Source organism: Pteropus alecto, unplaced genomic scaffold (genome assembly GCF_000325575.1).
Source record: "Pteropus alecto unplaced genomic scaffold, ASM32557v1 scaffold101, whole genome shotgun sequence".
Classification (NCBI taxonomy): domain Eukaryota; kingdom Metazoa; phylum Chordata; class Mammalia; order Chiroptera; family Pteropodidae; genus Pteropus; species Pteropus alecto.
This window is the reverse complement of record NW_006432945.1, coordinates 9,148,812-9,170,178: the sequence shown is the minus strand read 5'-3', so window position 1 is coordinate 9,170,178 and position 21,367 is coordinate 9,148,812. Positions and strand designations below refer to the sequence as shown.

Genomic DNA, 21,367 nt, shown 5'->3' with positions numbered 1-21,367 from the left:
CTCTTCCAGGTGGCACAGTGGGATCCCCCAGCCTGCCAGGGTGGGACCGGCAGCCAGGTCCTCTAAGCGAGGCTGCGATAGGGCAGAAGGAACACATGGGTGAGCTGCTGTCATCGATGGTGGCCACGAAAGGGAAGGCACAAAATACCTCGCCAGGTCCAAGTGGTCAGCAGGGGTCATCCATCCCACCTTTCCCCCCCGAGCACCTCCAGCCACCATCTCTGTCCCTTCTGTCAGAGAAGGAAGTGGGGCGAGAGTTGAGAAGGGACGTCCTGGGGTGGTGAGCTCTCTGCAGGAGAGGCAGAGGTCCCCAACTGGGCTGGGAATTTACAGTCTCTGGGAACCGGGAGGTGGGCTGTGTCCATTGCTGGCCCAGCCGTGGGGGACCCTCCAAATGAGAGCTGGCTTGAGTGTGGCTAGCGCCCCTGAGCTGGGCTGGCAGAAAGGACAGTTCCAGTGTCCCTTGTCCCCATGTGCCACCAGCGTATTAACCTCGTGAGAGGTGGAATCCCCTGTGCCTCACATAGCAAGAAAGCCGCCTGTTAGCCGCGGCCGAGCTGTTCCCGAGGAAGTTTCACAGGAGCATGCTGTTTCCCAGGCCTTGCCGTCTACATGGCGTCTCATAGCGAGATAAAAACAAAGGCAGCTCCAGCTCCATCAGGGGATTCCCAGGTCCTCCTCTCCCTCCTCGGCAAGGAGCGTTCGTGTCTGCCTGTGTTAGACGTATCACTCCTGGGTCTTTAAAAGGTCAAGATCCCTTTTCATTTTGTCAATTTATTTGCATACATTTCACCATATTGTTCTTCTCTAACTTTGATCTCAGTAAAATACTTTGTCTCTCTCTGACAGAAATAAGGAACGAGGAGGGAACCACACATAGGAGTGAACCCACACCATCTTTGCAAAGAACAGAGCCGTGGGGAGGGGGCGTGGCAGGGCAGAGTGGCAGGCGTCGTGGGCCGCGGAGCCAGGAGACCCTGGTTTGAATCCCAGCCCCTCTGCTTACCAGCTTCGCATTCTGGGGCAACATACATAGCAAGATGTTAACCCACTTGTCTTCAGTGTCTCATCTCTGAAATGCAGACAAGGTCACGTGCGTGCAGCGCTCAGCACAGGGCCTGGCACCGTGTGAGTGATGGATACACGTTCACTCCCTTCGTACCTTTCACTCTCCCATACGATGAATCCGAATACCAGAGCCAAGTGTGTTGCTGCGTAACGTATGCAAATAGTCGAAGGTGAACACAGGCCGGTTTCCACACAGCTCTGGCCTGTGCCTGGCAACCGGGCAGGTGCGTTGGTGCCATGGGGAGGGAGGTGCATTTTAGAGGGACCCTTGCACACACACCCATGGCTACAGTCCAGCCGTCTCCCCTCAGACCCAAAGCTGCGACGACAGGCTGGAGGGTTGTCATCTATCTTGTTCTTTCTTGTCCCTGTGAAAAATGGCGTTGGTGGCTTTGGTGCTGGCGGTGGGGGAAGCCTTAACAGCCCTGGAACCCTTTTGGTCCTCAGATCAGGTACAGTGCAAGGAACCCCAGGAATCCCCTGGTTCTGGGGTTCACGATCATGTGACGGATCCAGAGTTAAGACCCGTCACTAGCTGTTAGCGACGTCACCTCTTGGACTTTCTACTCATTTCTCTCCGAAGCGTAGTTGGAACTGGCACATCCTCTCCATCCACTCGGACTCCTGTTAGCATTCTTCCGGGCTCCCCGCCCGTCTGCCCTGCTCAGGACCAGGCTCACGGAGCAGGCTCACGGAGCAGGCTCACACTCTCCCCTCCTGGCCTCCGTCGCATATGCGGAGGTCCAGGTGATGCTTGTTGTTGCTCATCTACCTGCGCTTCCTAAATCTCTTCTCCCTCTTTCTTCATTAAGGGCACCAGAGAATTCAGCTCTCCCATCACTTTGGTCAACTAGCCAGGGTCCCAGGGCCTGGCATGGGGCAGACAGTGGGGGAAAAGCCCATGTTTCCACCACTGGGCTGTGGTCAGGGGCTCAGGCAAACAGGAAGCCAAATGTGGTTTTCCCCACAGGCTTTTTAAAACCTTTCCTGTGGTTACAACTTTCACTGTCATATCCCACATATTTGCCCCTGGAAATGGCCACCATTGAGATAACTTTACTCCTGCCTGCCTCTCCTTCCTCCTTGAAATTGACCCTTGCCCCACTGAGGCTTCTGCAAAGGCTGTCGCTCAGTTTGAGCAGAGCTGAGGGTGGTTGCCATGGTAACATCTTTATGCGGCTCCTCAGAAATCAGAGGTGACTTGGCGTCCTTCCCACCACTGCCCGCCAGAGCCTTCTCAGAACCCAGTCCAAGCCCCAAGGGCAGTGCCCCTAGCCTAGGGGTGGGAATGGTCTCTCGCTGAATTCTCAAGGAAAGTTGCTGGCCCCCGAGCCCTTCTGTGGCAGGGGCCTGCGCCTGCCATCATGTGTGTTTCTGTCAACATATACGTCGTTTCTGCGGTGGCCGAGGAGAGGTTGTTCTTCTCTGTAGCTGCACGTATCAAGCAAAGGGGTCCTTTATAATGAAAACCTGACAGATTCCGTTTGAGAACTTTGTCGACTTTTGAGGAGGATGGGAGAGGGGTCCACAGGCGCGGGCATACCAGGGGAGGGCACCTCCTACATTGCAAAGCGTTTATGAGAACACTCAGGCCTCCTCCTCCCTCAGCCCGCGCAGGGCAGAGGCCGGCAGGGTTTTGGCAGAGGCTGCGTGTGGCTCTCCTGCCACTGCCCTCACGACGTCCCACGTCCCGGGCCATATGGAGACAGAGTGTTTGCCAACTGTTAGAAAAGCCCCGACTGTGCCTTTCCTCTCTGAGGTTTCAAGAAAAGTCTGGCGAGTGACTGGACTGTGAAACCTTTCTCTTTTTATGTTTTTCTTTCTGAAAAAGAGAGATTTTTTCTGTTCGATAATTATTTTACACGGAAGGACCAGAAACAGTTTTTCTTGGTTTCCTCACACTCTGTTGCCGTCAATTCTGCTTCCTGGCCCCCCTTGGTAGGAACAAAGAGATGGTTCCAGCCTTGGCATTTCTGTGTGTCTGCACTTGGGGCACGTTCCGTCACTTTGGGGCATCCCTCAGAGTCAGCTACGTGGTAGGGGCGTCACATGGCCACTCCGCCAGGTTGAGTTCGTGAGCCTTCCGGGGCCCCACGCAGTGATGTGAGGCTTTCTGGCCTTTGGGTTGTCTGTCTCCAGCGTTTAGTGAAGGGCTTCGGGCAGGCAGGTGGGTGGGGGACAGCATCTCAGGAGGGAATGCATTGTTTTACAGTGTGTTACTTGCCTAGTTCAAGTCAGGTCACCAGGCGAGCTATCCCGAGTTGGATTCTGAATAGTAAACTTACCGTTTGTAATGGCTTGTCAACACAAGCGGTTTAAAAGAAACATAGCGGTCCTACCGCCGCCTCCTCCCCTGCTTGGGCCCGTGCGTCAGGCAGACTCACGCCAGCTCTCTGGCAGCTGACCCCGAAGCTTCCCGTTGCCATCGCAGTGGGGCACGTGGCCAGGTCAGGACTCGGTGCCCCACAGAAAGTCTGGATCGCAGCTGCACTTGGCTCTTCATTATTCAGCCCGTAGCCAGAAAGGAAAAGCATGAGTCAATCTGCTTCTTGATACCAGAAGGAACCGGAATTCCCACATTAGCTTTTGTTCCATTCTTTTCATTGAAGTACGTCACTTTCCTGACACTTGACACTGTGCCCTAGTCTCTAAGATGGATAAGGTCTTTTGAATGCGTGCAGAACCAGCCGCAGCGGCAGAGCTGCTTCTGAATTCATTCAGCGAAATAGGTACAGACAATTTTAGGTTTCGAAGGGCCCCAAGCAGCCACAGGACGTGGTCCTCTGGTTCCGGCTCTGCTTTGGGGGCGTTGTGTTTGTGAAAGTGTGACCATGAGGTGCTGCTGCTGAGAAAGGAGCGACTGTTTAGAACCGAAATGCTCGTTTGTGCTCTCACTCGACAGAGCACAGTAACAGTAGGACTAACATCTCACCTGACACCTGGCTGGCTCCTCCTCCTGGTCTTCCCTGCCTGCCTGTGGCCAGGGCACCCCCCGCACACCTCAAGCTCTGCCTTTGGAGCTTCTTTCTCGACTTCTAGAACTGAAGGGGGGTCTCCCAAAGAAAGCGATGAATACACATTAATCTCATAGGGGAAAAATGAAGAGCGGACAAATTCTTGCTCCGTGCAAAGAAGACGCATTTGCCACCGAGCCAGGCAGGTCGTTCAGTTCTGCTGTTGCATGGAAGAGAGTGAAGGATTAAAGCTAAATTTGGCCGTCAGGTGGCCCACTAACTGGCTTTAGGGTGCCGGCTGAGCTGGGGCTGGAAACTCCCAGCAGCAAAGTCTCCAACAGCAGGTAGAAAGATGCAGTTCCTCGAGACCCCAGCTTTAAGAGTCACCTCACCTGTGACTTTTCCTGACTTGGTGCCCAGGCAGGGACACTAAAGATGACTAATGGCCGTGGACTCTTGTGCCCAGTGCTGTATTGTACTCTCGCTGCCTTGGGAGTGTCTCCACGGAGGGACAAAGTGAGAGCCACATGGAGGGACAAAGTGAGAGCCACATGGAGGGACAAAGTGAGAGCCACATGGAGGGACAAAGTGAGAGCCACATGGAGGGACAAAGTGAGAGCCACATGGAGGGACAAAGTGAGAGCCACATGGAGGGACAAAGTGAGAGCCACATGGAGGGACAAAGTGAGAGCCACATGGAGGGAGTGCCTGAAAGAGAGGAGTCCCATCCTGCCTGTTCCTGGCCTCGAGCCCCAGAGCGCATGCTCCTTGTCGAACCCTGGGGAGTGTCACTTGTGCCGTTGGTGCTGCTGGGGGCCCCTCTTCAGAACACGCTCTTGGAGACCTTTATCACATGGAAGTGATGAATGTGGATGCCTAAGTATTTCTCCTGATTAACAAGCACGAATTTGGGACATGGTTATAAATGGGATCTTTGCCTGTGGCTACAGAATCAAGCAAAATGAAATGGTCCAACCAAAGAAGCTGGCCTTATCCATGTGGTAACCAGCAGTGTGGCCAACCAGACCCAGATGCAGAAAGCGCCCTGCACAGGAGGCGAGCCTTCACAGCTCTGCGAAGAGCCCAGTCCTACAGGATTAGTAGGAACCTTCCAGATTCAAAAGCAGTTTTAGAGTAACTAAGGCCAGAAGAGTTCATGATGGGACTTGGGACGTATTAGCTCAGATCACGTGACCTGCCCACCATCTGCTTCATCCACGCACCGCCTAACATTTGTAATACACCGCCCCCCACCCACACACACACACCCCGTCTCTAGCTGCTGGTGGCGGAGCATGGGGGTGCATTGGCTGGACTTCAGCCAGCACCAAGGCCTTCGTAGATCAGATTAGGAGTCTGTGGGTGTGTTAAGAATATGAAGGCTGAGAAGCAAGACAAGTCAGGTCATTAGATTGACCAGATTGAGTAACAAAACTGCTGAGGGAAAGATGCTTTGCTGTCTCCTGCTGCTTCTCAGTGCTTGAGCAAAAACACCTTCCAGTTAAAGTATGGTGCTGTGTTTTGCAAAGGACGAAGTTTGCAAAGGCAGCCACGAGTGTGTTCAGGGAGCTCGTTGAGGTCCGTGTGTGCAAGGAGAGAGTGCAGAGAGCTGGTGCTCTGGTCATAGGACAAGGAAGACGGTAGAGTCACAGGATTAGGGTTCACGGGTGACCCCGGGAGATGCTGAGGCATGGGTCAGGAAGCAAAATAATCCCCAGTCGGCAGCAGCAAGGCAGTGACAAGGTAAAAGTGATGAATTACATTCTTGAGCGGAGAAAGTCCTGCTCCACAGCTGAGAAAGAGACTTGCTCATTGCAAAGCCAGTTCTTAAACAATTGATTTTTTTTTTTTTTTTAAATTTCAAGTTCAGGGCTTTCTCCGTGACATTGAGCTCCCCTCTATCTGCTGTTCTAGTTGGTTCTAAGCCATTAACCCAAAGTGGTAGCTTGGTGTGGCTCTCTCCTCAGCCTGCAGAGCCTCTGCCTCCGCCTGGAGACAGGCAAGCCCTGTGGGCCCCGGGGAGAACCGCGTCCGCCATGCCATTTCAGCTGCACCTTTTCCTTCGCGTGAACCCTGACGACGCCAGGCTGATTAAAACACTGGAACAGATATCTGAGTATCGGAACTCAGGAACGACCAGTCTCTCTTGCTCTTTCCTTCTTTGGCTAGAACCTTCTGGTGGTTCCCATCTGAAAAGGCATCGTAACATCAACAGGAAGAGCAGAGGTCCCAGAGTCAGGCCAGCTGAGTTCTGAGCCCACCTCCGCTAATTATCAGCAGCCTGAACTCTGAACGTCTGCATGCTCATCTGTCAGGGGAAATTAAAAAGAACTGCATTCTGATCTTATGAGAATGAAAGAAGGTACACTATATCCAGTGTTCAGTGCAGTGCCAAACACTTAGTAAGTGCACAGGAAGTGGCAGTTATTAGTGTATATTAGTGTATAGTGGCAGATAATAGTGGAGACTCTTCAGCCAGGCTCAAGGCGCCCCCCAGCGTGACCCCCCTCGCTGTTCCCCCAATGCCAGAGTTTCCTTCAGACCCACTCGCTGTCCCTCCCGGCCTCTGGGACGGGACAGAAGGCCATTCTACTCAGAAGAGGAAAGGCTTTCCAGGACCCCACGTCCCTGCTCTGCCCTGCTTGGAGGGAGCCGGTTCCCAGCAGAGACCGATCCGAGAGCGGGTCCTTTGAGAAAAGGGGGCCCGGAACGCCGGAGAGCGAGATTACTGAGAATGAGCGATTACCCATGAGAGATCGAGGGGCGACTCGACCACTGAGCTGGAAAATTCTTATCTTTTCCTGATGAGACATTAGAGAAATGTGACATTTTTTTTTTCCTGTAGAATAGCCAGGGATTTACCAAATAAGTAGAAAATAAACGGAAGATTGGGTGGCCCAATTAAGTCCCAATTAAAGTGGGACCAGCGCATCCTAGCCTGTGAAATTATCCTTAAATTTTGACATTAGAGCCCATTTTTAAAGCTAATAAAATGTCACTAATTCGCTAGGCAGTGTAAAAAAATTCTGATTATGCATTTAATAGCAAAGTGTTATCAAAGATTATTTTTATTGGTAAAAAGCACATGAATTATTTTTGAAACAATGCGCCTCTACGTGTGTGAAGAGTGTGTCCTCTTCGTTTGGTAAACCACCTCTTTGGCGATCTTGTGGACTTTGATAATGGCTTAGATAACTCTTGTAGGCGTGGGTTTGGGGAAGGTCACGTGGCCTAGCCAGTGTATAAATTCCGATATGTTTTGATTAATGGGAGCTAAGTCGTTGTGACTTTTCTTGACTCCATGGCTCCGTTATCCGGTATTCCTTTCATTTCAAATGGCAGTTTGCAAATCAGTGCTGAACGTGTAAGCACGGCTGAGAGGGCGTTGGCGCTTTCCCGCGGCCGTCCAGATTCCCAGCTGTTCACTGGCTCCTCTGCGAGGCCTGTTGGGAGAGCTGCAGGGCAATGACTGATCTTTACTTTGCTTATGACCCTGTGACTCCTTACTGTCCCTGCCTGAGATCGTTGGAAGTCAGCATGGGACAGGTAGCCACCACCCCCCGCAGTACATTCGGCAGCTGCAGTCCGCCATTAAGATCAGGGCGTACCATCGAGGAGCCCTGTAGGGGACACACACGCAACGGTCAGAGATCCCCTTTGCTCCATAGCGTGGTATTTTACGTGGATTCTGGGGCAAATTCACTGCAGAGACTGAATTCTGTCCTTTATCCACACGTGCGGGAGGAGCGAGAATTGTGGGGCCTGCTTTCACGAGGTGGGTGTCGGTGAGCGTGGACCTCTGAGAACCTGCCCAGGTGCAGCTGGCTGCTCAGGCCTCGGGGTGAAAGCCTGGGGGGTGCGACCCTGGACCACCTGCCCCTCCATCGATCCCACTCTGACCTCTCGTTTTGGGGATGCGGACGAGTCTACCTCAGCTTTTGCTCAGGACGAATGCAGCCTGAGGGAAGGAGGGTGACCTGGGTAGTTGTTTCAGTAAACTTTTCAATCAAATGAGTCCATTTTTCCCGTGGCATATAGCTCGAAATAATACTTTCACTTGTTTGCTGGTTTCCTTGAGGCCTGTCTTCCCTACCAGTATAAGTTTCAAAAGGTTGGGGACCTCGTTTGTTCACAACAGTGTATCCAGCACTTAGAAAGTGAGCCTGATGTATATCGACCGTCAGTGCTGTTATATGAACACGTAAAGGTTTGTTTGCCTGACCTACCTGAGCTCCTGTGTGGAAAGGCGCTGTTATAACTCAGGGGAAGGTGTTATCTCTGCCCTCTTAACAGATAGAGATTATTGTGTGGGGGATTTAATAAGGCTTATGAGGTCTTGGGTTTATTTCCCTCATTTATCATGTATAGTGAAATCGATATAATTTTGAACATGGGCTCCTTTGCTGAGTAAAAAAATGGCCATTAGAAGTCTTTGTGGTATATTTTTTGTGTAATGTAGGTTCGTGGTACATTTTTTAAAATTCTTAAGAAAAAGAAAAAATAACTTCACAGCAACTAGCAACTAAGAGCCGAAGCCTGAATTCTAGGCACTTCTTGGTAGCAGCAGGCTGGCTCATCCTGGCACTGCGGCTGTCACCGTCCTTGGCCAGTCTCCTTTGCATTTAAGGGGACTTCAGAGATCGTTCCCAGCTCTGGCGTTCAGTGAGCCATGTGACACAGCCTAGACCAAAGCCTGCTGGCGCAGAGGCTCTGGGGGTCAGGCAAGAGCTTCGGGCATCATACAGACTGGGGCCGCTGTCCCAGATCGCCCTGCCAAGGCTGGGCGCCCCCTTAGCTTCTCCGAATGTCATCTGTGACATGGGGAGAGTGATGCCTGCGCCCTAAAGTTATCAGGGCGGCCAAACGAGAGTTGCACAGAGTTGAGGCCAGAATAAATATTCAGAAAGTTAGCTCTCATGGTTTGTTTGTGTCTCGAGTATTTTGCATTTATGCTCTCACCTTTGTTTCAGTCGACGTTAAGCCTCACTAACAGAGCTCAGGTGATTTTTCTTCAAGCTGCACAGTACATAGCTTACAATCGGTGGACAGTCATGTAATTTACCAATTGGGTGACATCAGGACCTTGATAGACACCTCCGCCAAGTTTCACGGTGGTGTGATGGAGTCGTTCACCTGCGCTGGTGAGGGATGTCAGAGTAGCCCTCTCAGGGGGGCCCCTCCCCGAAAGCTGTTCTTCGTGAGCATAACCGTGCCACGGGGACTTCACATGCCGTCCAGAGAGATGCTTTCCGGCCCCGAGCAGGCGTCATTTCTCTAGCCGTGTCGCTTATCAATTCACTGGAAACAAAGAGTTTGTCAGAAGGCCACTAAGCAACTGGGAGCCCACATTCAGGAAAGTGCAGCTAAGCGTGGCCCAGTGGGAGGAAGTGCCGCATGGGACGCGCCATCCAGCGTCTATGAAGGGCCTTCGTCTTTGCTCGGAGAGCTCGGTGTGGAGCGAGCGTGCGGGCCTTCCCCTCACGAAGCGCTGGACGTGGCGTGTGCCAAGGCTGCGGCAGGATGTCTTGGGCCTGTGCTGCTGCAATTTTTTCTCTCTTCTCCATGAAGTTTCTGACTCTTCCTTCTCTCTACCCTCCCTCCCTCTCTCCCTCCCTCTCTCCCTCCCTCCCCCCCTCCTCCTCTTCCCCCCCTCCCCCCTCCCTCTTTTTTTTTTTTTTTTAACTGCTTTCTGTTTGGATCCTCCACAGGAACGCTTTGGGGTAAATATTTTTCTCAGTTTTCTTTGAAGGGAAAAATACGAGGAGTGGGTTGGAGGAGGGAGAAAGCATGGCTGGGAGGGAAGGAGCCGGCTCACTGAGAAAGGCCCGGTGAGTTTATGTGAGTGGTGAGTTTTCATTGATACCCAAGAGAACACAAATTAGGAGTGGCCCAGCCTTCTTGGGAAGAGACCATTCTTATTGATTTACATTTGTATTTGGCTTGTAGGTTGCCTTTATTAGTTAGGCGAACCTCATACAGTAAAAGAGTCTATTAAATATGCAAAGCCCTGGGATGCAAAAGACCATATCAGTGTGATGCCTTTGGATTATCTATATTCAGATCTAGGCTTGAAGAAAAGGGACTTGTAGGTCCTGGCCTCTAGCTGTTAAGAGGGTTTTTGAATTCACAGTCTGGGCGTTGCCACCATCCCTTGAAGTGTATTAAATGTCCTCCTACCTAGCCTTCTGTGAAAGAATAGACTTTTTATCTCCCTGTCTGGGCGGGCGGAGGGGTATGACAGGAAGGACAAGGTGAGAAGCCAGCGGAAGCCCTTGTAGTTCCCATGGGATGCTCTGGATCCCATTTCCTCGGGTGGTTGGTGTAATACTCATCTGGACCAGTACGAGGAAAGAGCCACAGCCTGACCTCACTACTTAGAGTCCCGTTTCCCACCATCTGCGTGTTTTACAAACTGCAGTCGTTAGAATTGAATGCAGAGATCTCAGCAATTGAGCAGAGTGGAAAGAGAAATGCAAGTCGATTTATTCATTTCATCCCTGAGAATGTATTTTGTCTGTTAGAAGCAGACAGTTCTAAGAGGCCCGTAGGAAGGGCCACTGGCCTCAGGGCCCAGGTGAAGGCGGCCAGGGACTGCAGTCGAGGCCTCCCCCAAGGGGTTGGCCCTCCCTGCAGTGCTGGGGCAGAGCATCTGAAAAAAGAAGGGCCTATGGGAAGAGCCAGCCGCACAGAGATAGCTGGGGTGTAAGCCGAGGTCCTGGCAAGAAGCCTGCATGACGTGCTGTGGTGGGGACAGGCGCCCAGCACAGCAAGGGCCTCATGAGTGCTGTTCTCCACCCTGCTCCCCGCTGAGCCAGTGAACTCTGCAGAGGTGACAAACCTAGACCCAAACAAAGGGCTAGATCGCGTCCTTTCCCTGACGAGGCTTGTTCTCAACCTTGGGTTACAGTCCGTTTGGCCATCATCCTGGGGAGCCTTCTACTGAGCTAGCGCCAGCCCGGGCATAGTGGGCATCGTCAGTGGGCTTCCGGCCACACCCCTTACTCAGTTTACCTCCGTGTGGGTTTCACCCCCTGTGCTGATGAGCAGCCTTCCTCTGGCTGCTGAGGAGAGGGGGAGATGATTAACGAATGTGCACGGTGCCTCTGGCGAGGACGCATGGGTGTGTGTGCCTGTGAGTGTGTGCACTTCGGGGAGTGGCTTGGAAATTTTCCCAAAGCATGTTTTGCGGGGTCTCCCTGGAGGACCCTCCTCGCCTGCCTCTCCCTGCATTTCCCCTGCTGGTGTCACTGCCACCGTGTGAACGTCGCTTTTGTCCTCTCCTGTGCCGCGGTTCCCCGGGGGCTTCTCCCCTGCAGAACCAACAAAGGGCGGGACATCAAGACCATCAAGTCCCTGCGGGTGCTGCGGGTGCTGCGGCCGCTGAAGACCATCAAGCGCTTGCCCAAGCTCAAGGTAATGGCCCCCGAGCTTCCCCCCCATCGGCCCCCGCCTCCCCTCTTCTCGTTAGCCACGGTCGCTTTGCTTTGGGAGAATTGTTGCTGGACATACTGCTTTTGCTCACACGGGGACTGGGTTTTTGTTTTTGTTTTTGTTTTTGTTTGTCACCTGCCTGAGCTATGGGTCTTAGTTTCAAAGGAAAATCATCAACACCCCAAGAAAACCACGAAGGGGCTTTTGCCTCTCAAGTCCAGCCCCAGGTGGAATTTCATACCCTCGGGTGTGGCATGTCATCCAGGACGAGCCCTGTGTCACCTGGAGCCTCCTGTGTGCTTACGGGAGACCCGGAACACCAAGCGGCGTGGTAGGGACCCTCCGTCTGCCGCGGCCGCACCCTCGGCCAGGCCGGTTGGCGGGGTGGTCTCTCCGCACGGCCCAGGGGAGGAAAGGCTCCCCGAGCCCCAACCTTGCCTGTTTCTGAGGTCAACAACCTGCCCAAGAACAGAGTCGTTTAGGGCAGAAGCAAAGAACGGGGAAGTGAGCGAACGTGAAGTAAGTCGTCCTGTAGCCGGGACCTGCGCTTTCGTAGGCAGATTGTCTGTTCTGCTCCTCGACCAGCACCCTCCCTGCTGACCACCTGTCCTGCCAGCTCTCGGGGTGCGCTTTTCCATTCCCGTCTGTTCGCTGGCCGGCTGAACCTGCCTCCCCCGACCCCACCCCACATGCTCCTGTCATGGAAGCTGCAGCCTCAGGGGAGAAAAGCCCTCTCCTGAGTTTCTACGGATGACAGCCAGCCACGCCCCTGGCGTTCCCCACCAGCCCTCTGCCACCCCTGCCCTGGCCTCGAGAGACTGTTTCCCTCTCCGCCCTCTGGCTCTGCACAGGTGGCAAAACCAGCCAGCCTCATCAAAGTGGCTGCTGGAAATTCACTCTGGAAGGCCCCTAACGGGCTGAGAGTGGCTTCCTCTCAGAGCCGCTGGCTCACCTGTGTGGATTCCCCAACAGAGGTACTCGTGGCCACGGGAAGTGTCCTTACTGCCCCGCCTTCCTCACGGAGGGAAGCAGCTCCCAGTGTCTGGCAACCTTTCACACACTGTCCACTACAGCCCCTGCCCCCAGTAACGGCCCAGCGCAGGGCCTGGCCTGGGCGGGTGTCGGTTAATAGTCATGTCTTTCTGCCCCGCCCCCGACCAAATCTGGCCAGGAGGCCTGGGCTTTACCCGCTGCTGTTAGCTGCAGCCCGGGCTCCTGTGGTGGCATCTCTTCCGAGCCAGGTGGCACGGTGAGATTAGTTAGCGAAGGGGAGAGGCGACCCCGGCCTTGGTTAATTCCATCTAATTAGGAAGTGCTGGCTCCGCTCTCTGCAGCTCCATGACCTGAGGGAAATGTAGGTGGCTCTGATGATTCCACCGGGCTGCGTGGCACTCACAGTCCCCGCAGTGCTGAACTAATTAGACCAGCAGCGCTCGCTCACCGCTGCGGCAGAGTGCACGGACGTGGCGCCATCGTGGGGCCAGACTCCAGCCAGCTAAACCTAAAAACCTAGAAAATAACCTAAAAAATGGCTTGAAATGTGTCAAATTCCCATGTAACTTGTCACGGCGTAGGGTCTAGAATGGCTTCTCCAGAGGGAGATCCGTCGCCTTTCACCGACGTGCAAGTTCCCGATTCGGCCGTCCCGGCCCCCGAGAGGGTGGCCCTCCGTCCCTTCCCACGTCAGCTGTTGCATCTTCATCCCCTGCACAGCCAAGAACATTAAAATGCTGAACATAATTGGAGCAAATGTAGGAACTTATTACAAAACATCATTAAACAAAGATGACAGTTCATTATCTGATTCGTTACGAAAGGGACAGAGAAAACAATACATATTCAGTATATAAATCAACTCTAAATGCCGCCAAGTAAATGTAAGGTCAGGGACAAGCTATCGAACGGCTGAAACGGGCTCTCGGTTTCCGTGTGTCCCACCAGGCGGAGCACAGCGAGGGGACCTGACGGACGTGTCCGTCCCTCCGCTGCCTGATGTCCCCTGGTCTCCGCCGCTCTGGGTTTTCCGTCCACTTCAGACCTTCCCAGGTTTAAGGTGTTCGTAGCCATGACCACCTTGGAAGCCAGCTCCGAATCCCGTGAGCGTCGCTTCCTAGCAGGGCGATGTCTCCTGAGACTCCGTGGGGCTGGCTGGTGGCAGCCTGGCCCCGGCTCAGCTCCTGGCACCCACACGGGCTCACGGCCTCACGCCCGGGCCCTCCCCTTCTCCCCACAGGCCGTCTTCGACTGCGTGGTGACCTCCCTGAAGAATGTCTTCAACATCCTCATCGTCTACAAGCTCTTCATGTTCATCTTTGCCGTCATCGCAGTTCAGCTTTTCAAGGGCAAGTTCTTTTATTGCACAGACAGTTCCAAGGACACGGAGAAAGAGTGCATGTAAGTGCCGCCAGGGACCTGCGCTTTCGTAGGCAGATTGCAGGTCCCACCATTCCCTCCCTGCTAGGGCAGGTCGGACGAGGCCCCTCGGCCCTCCACAGACGGGTCTGTCCTTTCTCTTGCATTCCTCTTTGGGGAAAAAGGCAAAATAGGAAGTCGCTGAACTTCGATCGAGCACCTCTTCTGTGTCAGACGTGGTCCCTGGCATTTGACATCCCGTTTTTCATTTTAAATCTCTCTGACGACCTTCGAGATAGGTCGTAGTTGCGTAATATTGACGTGGAAGCCGAGGCGTGGCAAGTTTAGGTTGCACGGTGACTAGGGAAAGGATTCGGGGCTAATCTATGTCCGATGGGCACCAGGTCCCACTTTTATCCCACGGTGACACCTTGCCGTGAACAAAATCCCTTCCCCCTCGCATGCGTGAGCGGATCATTGTTACCCCATTCCCGAAGTCCACAGAACGTCCTTGCTTTTCCGTGAGCCGCGGTGAAGCAGCTCGATCTCATTTGTACGCTGATTTCAGAGGCAACTATGTCGATCACGAGAAAAACAAGATGGAGGTGAAAGGTCGGGAATGGAAGCGCCACGAGTTCCACTATGACAACATCGTCTGGGCCCTGCTGACCCTCTTCACCGTCTCCACGGGGGAAGGGTGGCCTCAGTGAGTGGCGCGTTCGAGGCGGCGGGCTCGTCTGTGAGCTTGGGGGGCGGGGCGGGGGGCGCGCATGGTCGCCATGAGAAGCCGATGCGAGGTGAACAAGGCTGACCCTTTGTCGTTGTGCTAGGGAGAGTAAGTGGTTATGAGTGGGCGAGAGAGGCCGACAAGAGGAAGAATGAAAACGCTTAAGGCAAAAATCGAGAGGTCGATGACAAAGTCGGGGAAATATTTGAAACTCTTAACGTTTCAGGCAAGTCTCGAGGAGTCGAGTGGAGCCGTCTGGCTCCTATAGAACAGATGGGTTTTGAACAGCTCTCTGCCCCTTACAAGAGCCCCTGGGAGCTGCTTTAAACGGGATCATCCTCCGGGTTGGCCCTGCACCTGCAGATTGAGGGGTGAGGATGAGCCGGCAGAACCCAGAGACACCCTCTGTGATCAGACCTCTGACAAAGCAGATGAAACACAGTTTCTCATGCGCCCAGAGCTGCAGGGGGGTTTCTCCGAGACTCGGCTACTGCCGAGACACCCTTTCCGGTGGCAGCAGAATGCCAAACGGAAATCCAGGAGTCTCGGTGTTGAACGTGACAACCTAAATTTAAAAAGTCTCTCTGTGGCTTAGAAGTTGGACGCATGATGGGACAGGGACCGGAAGAGCAGTGGGTTGAGTTTCACTGAATCTCCACCAGTGTGGTTATTATGGACCCCCAGAATACTAATGGAGGATCCGAAAAGTCAAGGAGATCAGATGACATGTATGATAGGTGGCACGCCTCCTGAGGAAGCCTCGCGTCAGAGCAGCTGCCCGGACTGCCGTCCCCCATCCGTGCCCCCTCGTGCCGTCCCCACAGAGTCCTGCAGCACTCCGTCGACGTGACGGAGGAAGACCGAGGCCCGAGTCGCAGCAACCGCATGGAGATGTCCATCTTCTACGTCGTCTACTTCGTCGTCTTCCCTTTCTTCTTTGTCAACATCTTCGTGGCTCTCATCATCATCACCTTCCAGGAGCAAGGGGACAAGATGATGGAGGAGTGCAGCCTGGAGAAGAACGAGGTAAAGCGCGTGGCCTGCAGTGTGGGGCACGGGGGCCCCGGGGAGGAGGCCCGCCCCGGCGGTGTTGGGAGGGCAGACCGACTTTTCTTACCTTGATTAAGAATTACAGAGAGAAGGTGAGGGGGAAAGAAGTCATTAAACAGACATTTTTTTCAGCGTCTGTTCTGTCTGAGGCTCACGTGTGAGGCACAGGGAACCGGGAGGCACATAAGGTGTCTCAGATGCAGCGCAGACTCCAGAAACGGCAGGGGGCTGTGTGCGCCAACGTCGTAACATTACGACATCTGCCCGCCTGGCCGTGTCCCTCTGCGGCGTGTACGTGCTGTCGGAGGGGAACGTGGCTCGCTTATTACTGTTTCTCTAATAACAAACACGGTTCTGGCACACTGTAGGGTTCATTACTTTTATGATGGAACTGAACTAGAAATTGCTAGAGACTATAAAAGAAATGCAGATAACGCCTAGAGACGTTTCACTTCGGGTCGAGGGTGTCAGGTGGGGCTTCCTGCCTGCACACCTCAGGCACGTGCCACGGGAAAGAAGGACATTAATAACCATGAAGCTTTTGCCCCACGTGACGGAATCCCCCAGTTCCGTGCGTGCCGTCAGGCCACGTCTCACCTGGAGTTTTGTCCGCGTAGTACTCGTCGGCATTTTCGTTTCTGCTCTCACAGTCCCCCTCGTTAGCCCTCGTCAGCACACGCCATCCTCGCCCGATCGTCTCCCGGACCGCTGATGCGCCGGGCGTAGGGGCCTCGGGCTCGGGCTGATCCCCCCTCCCTGTGACTTTCCCGCAGAGGGCATGCATCGACTTCGCCATCAGCGCCAAGCCCCTCACGCGCTACATGCCGCAGAACAGGCACACCTTCCAGTACCGCGTCTGGCACTTCGTGGTGTCGCCGTCCTTCGAGTACACCATCATGGCCATGATCGCCCTCAACACCATCGTGCTGATGATGAAGGTGAGGCGGCGGGCCGGCCCGCGGCGGCTGCTCCCTCACGGACCACTCGCGTGCGCGTCCGGGGCCCGGGAAAACACTGACCGGGCTGTTGCCTCCACTTCCCCATCATGGAATCTCTCGTTGATCTGGGCTCATTCAATGGCTCAGCCTCTGGGGCTTTGGGGCAAAACGCACTGAAACGTGGCAGCAGCGGTCGAGTAGTCCCCGCGGCCAGAGGGGGTGATGGCAGTGAGGTTCGGATGGGCCGGAAATGTCAGGAGATACAGATGACCCTAAAGAAGTGTTGAGAGAGGTTGGATCTTATTTAATACCAAATGGGCAGGTGATTAACTCCAGAAAATGCTCCCGCCCTGCCCGTCGTCATCTGGAGACGACTGTTCTCATGAGCGGCGTTGGTGGGCACGGTGCGTGTGGCCCTGTCCCTTTCCTGTTCTGTCACGGAGGTATGTGGTCTCCGCTCCGGCATCCCTGGCCGTCTCTCCTATGCCACGCACCAGCGCGTCCCCCGGGGGCAGGGAGGAGAGATGGCCAGCCTCGGCGACGCAGAACTCCCTCTCACCTTAAGGGTGTGGTTCTTTCTCCGCTCTGCTCTCTTCCTGGCAGTACTACTCCGCCCCCTGCACCTACGAGCTGGCGCTGAAGTACCTGAATATCGCCTTCACCATGGTGTTTTCCCTGGAATGTGTCCTGAAGATCATCGCCTTTGGCTTCTTGGTACGTCGCGGAGCCCGCGCATCCCCACACTCTGTCAGACAGAGGGTGGCCGCCCCTTTCCAAAAAGGGTTCACGCACCTACCCATCTAACTGGGGGGGGGCTCCTGTCGACTGCTCAGTAAACTGCTGTAGCGACGAGACGAGGTGTGAGGGGGTTGGGAGAAAGGGCAAAGGGACCAGAGCCCAAGCTCCTCACGCATCTGGCCATCAGCTCTGGTCCTGTCAGGTCCTGTCTGCAGCGGCTGTCACATCGGGTCTCGCTAGCACTGCGAGTTACACTTTGGTAAGGAGCAAAACAAGGATGGGACTAATGAACTTTGCTCGTTTGCTGGTAAAAGGTATGAAATTTTATGACTCAAATAGGAAAGTGTCTCTCTCAGCCTCAAATGTAGTAGGTGATAGATTTTACCTAATTGTTAGTTGCATAAAGAGTAATTTCTGCCAACAAAGAAAATGTTTATTAAGCTGAAAAAGGCTAATGACCGTGTGTGTGTGTGCGCGTGCGTGTGTGTTGATAGAGAGAGAGAGGGAGAGGCAGAGGGAGAGAGATAGATATGTGTGTATTCTGGAAGTGGGTTTGGGGAGGGTTGGGATGCGTTTTTCTGGCATGAGTTGTCCTTTTACTTCTTAACTAATTATGACTGGCAAATTCTCGCATCTGCTCTCCAGTGTTAAGCAAACCCAGCCCTTTGCTTCAGTGTCCTGTAAACAAAAGAGTCCTCTCTGCCCCCACCCTGCCTCGGCGTTTGCAGTGAGATGGGTGAGATGCAGATAAACCCACTTGACAGCTGTTTCACACTTATTCGGCATGGGAGTCACCATCCCAAATTATTTATATATGTACACGCACACGATACATACGGCTTCCCGGCAAGGAGCGCTCGGTGTCGGAAGGAGGGCTTGTCTGGTAGCGGCTCCATAGCCGTGAGTGTCGATTGTGGGTTGCTTTTGCTCTCCTAACGGTTCTTTGAAAAGTCATTAATTTGATGGTTTGGGGAGGAGAGTTGAAGGGAACCCATTGCAGGTGGCTGTGTTGTTGTTTGTTTGACTCCCTTTTGAGCGTTTTGAGACTCGAGACTTGGGGAAATAAAGGAGTAAAAAGAAACTACCGCCGACGAAGATGCCTCGATAACACAGCGGAGCCCTGAGCAGGGCGATCCGGGCTGGGGAGAGGTGCCTCGGCGGGAAAGTCTGCCTGTGCGTCTGGGTCGCTTGCGTGTGGTGTCGACGCCGTCTGTCACTTAAGCCCCCAGTTACGTGTCTAATTATGGCGAACGCTAAATATATACTACAAGCTTAACTGGATGATGTGGCCCCAAAGCCTGCCTCTTTCTACCCTCACCCCGTATTTTCATCCAAAGTCTAGAGGCATTTTCATACTGTCAGGGGCACCACTAGTCCCAAACACGTCTTCGCGTCGGTGGAGTGCTCTGGGTTTTCAGAATCCCTGTCTCCTGCGTGCTGTCCTGTCAGAGCTCTGCAGCGACTCTGAACCGGGCATGGCAGGTATCACCATCATCATTACTGTCGTTAGTTTAAATGAGGACGTCGAAGTTCGAAAAAATCGTTTAGCTTTTTCAAGGTCGCACAGTAAAATGCAGTAGTACTGGAAAATGTAATGAGAATTTTAAAAAGGGAAGAAGGATAAAGAGGGAGAGGAGGAGCGTACGTTGGCCGTCTATTAAGTGCTTTGCACATTGTTCATTTTAGCATCATGACCGCGCCACTAGACGGGCAGCTGTCTTCTTTATGGATGAGCCAGGGTTCAGGAAAATGCAGCGCTTTTCCTAACGTCGCTGAAGGGCAGAGCCAGCGTTCAAATCCTGGTCTGGCTGACTTGAAAGCCCGCTTCCCGTCCTCTGCGGGTCTGTGCCGCACTTGCTGTCTGTGCCATACTGTCCTGTGAAGCATCCTCACCTGGAATCCAGGTCGTCTGTCTTCTAAAGCCTGGCCCCTCGTTCCCTCCACTGTCCTGGGTCCTGTCCAAGAATTAGAGCGCTCACCCCAGGCTGGGCCTAGGCAGGCCCTGAGGATGGAGGTGTTCGGAGACTCGGCTCGGCTTCACTCCTGAGCGAGTAGGTTCCCTTAATGGAAAGTGAGATCGTGAGGCCGTGTGCCTCAGTTTCTCTGCACAGCAGGTACCTGTGGCTTCGGAATCAGACGAGCCTCTCTAAGCCTCCGTTTTCTCATTCATAAAATGAAGACGGCAGTCACCGCTTCATAGCCTTAGGTACTTGCGTGTGGCCCGTGCGGCCGCGTGCCAGGGCATCCAGGGCGTCCTGAAACGCAGCTCCCTCTCCCCACTCTCCCTCCCTCTCTCTGCTGCATCTCTCTCCCCGCTCTCCTCGCCAGCCCCGCCACTCGGTATTTTATGACCAGAGGTATCACTTCCTACCCGTAGGCTCCGGGGGAGGAGTAAATGAATCGAATGAATGCCAACGGCCCGGCCCAGCATCGGGCACACACAGGAAGGATTCACCGATGCCGGCTGTGCGGTGGGAGGGGGTGCTCTGGTACAGTGCCCCAAGAGCCTCTTAGAGGAGGTGCCGCCCACAGGCACGTGGGTGGCTTTGGGGGTGACCCAAGTGTCCTGCTTCTCTAAAGGAACAGAGTCCAAGGCCTTTGTTCCCCTGAGTCTTGGAGATGGGCACGCCGCCCGCTCTCTTTCGAGCGATTGTTAACTGGCTGGTACGACGTCCAGGTCCTTTATTTCCCCTCCTCCCCCCTCGGCCCGCTCCTTCTGTGACTGCCACCTCGTATGTCATTTCATGACACCCCCTCGAAAGGTATGGCTGAGGCGAGAAGGGGAGGAAAGGTGAAGTCTGTTCGTCTTCTTGCCAATCAGCAGTTGGTTTGAAAAGGCTCGGTGGAATTAAAGGAGATTTTTGGCATGTCTTTGATCGTTAGTCACTTAGGACACCTCTGTGACTTTAATTGATCACTGAAACAACTGTATATTTATGGGACCACGTGAAACCGTATGGGTCATTTAAAAGTTATAGTTGCAGAAAAGCTGAGATTAATATTGTAAATAATTTTATTGTCTTATCGGTGACAGTGTTGATCTTTCTTTTTGGACTTCGTAATGTTCTTAGCCACAAATCTCTTTCTTACATACGAGCTTTTTAGTGACACCTTCAAATTGTAATGAGGGGGCTTCTCAAGTGAGAAATTCCCGTATTAGCAAAGGAAAAAATAGCATAGAAATAGGAAACCGAAGCCTGGGTTAGAATGAACTTGTACGTGAATTGACAGGTTTTAACTCCAAGCGACAGTGTCATGTAATGAAAGATGTCTTTTCTCCATTTTAATTTCCTTTCCTGTTTTCTTTTCCTCTTTGATCCAATGCTCCATGCCTGAATTCACGCGGCAGAACTACTTCCGAGACACCTGGAATATCTTCGACTTCATCACCGTGATCGGCAGCATCACAGAAATCATTCTGACAGACAGTAAGGTGAAGGGCTCATAGATCCTGGTCTCGAAGCTTGGCGCGTATGTGGCATCAGAGAAACGGTCTAGACGCCCATGTAGCCATGTTTCACGCATCCCACCGGACATGCAGCCCCCCCCCCCCTTTTTTTTTTCTATTTGAGTGTTAGGAGCTCACTTCCTCACTCCCGAGGTTTAGGCAGAAAAGTGCAAACATGGAGGGTGCCGGGTCTCGTGGGCCCTCTGAGTTGTTAGACCTGAATTGTTTTCCTACAATTGTTCATCCCGAAGACTTGGGGAGCTGATGGTAACTTTTGAATCTTGGAGGACCATCATGCGCCAGAGGGATTATTAGATCTGCTCCAAGTGCAGAGTTAGGGCCGCCCTAGAAGCCTGGGGAGCCGGTTCTGTCGGCCGTGTGCAGGGCCCCCTCCCGGGTACTCCCATGCCCTTCTCCCTGGGAATAGGGGGCAGGCCTGGGGAGGCTTGGAGAGCTGGTCCTCACTGGCCCTTCAGCTGGAGATGGGGTGAAAAAGAAAAGACAGAATCCATGTCCAGTTTTCCAATCAAAATGAGGGACAAATTTGCAAATACTGGTGCTTAGAGTTTGTAAATAACTATAACGTCGCTAAGTGTACGTTTCCTCTTGGTCCACCAGCTGGTGAACGTGGGTTGCTTCAACATGAGCTTTGAAGCTCTTC

At 53.5% G+C, this 21,367-nt stretch overlaps 1 protein-coding gene across 1 annotated transcript in view; it reads left to right on the top strand.

The window, feature by feature from the left end:
* CACNA1E (calcium voltage-gated channel subunit alpha1 E) overlaps positions 1-21,367 on the top strand; it is a 272,496-nt gene that overhangs the window by 217,593 nt on the left and 33,536 nt on the right. The window contains 9 exon segments of the mRNA XM_015586256.2: positions 11,339-11,435; positions 13,687-13,847; positions 14,374-14,511; positions 15,357-15,558; positions 16,356-16,520; positions 17,124-17,234; positions 20,608-20,691; positions 21,325-21,356; positions 21,358-21,367. The exon segment at positions 21,358-21,367 is cut by the window's right edge and continues 96 nt beyond it. Coding sequence (XP_015441742.1) covers positions 11,339-11,435; positions 13,687-13,847; positions 14,374-14,511; positions 15,357-15,558; positions 16,356-16,520; positions 17,124-17,234; positions 20,608-20,691; positions 21,325-21,356; positions 21,358-21,367 — 1,000 coding nt within the window.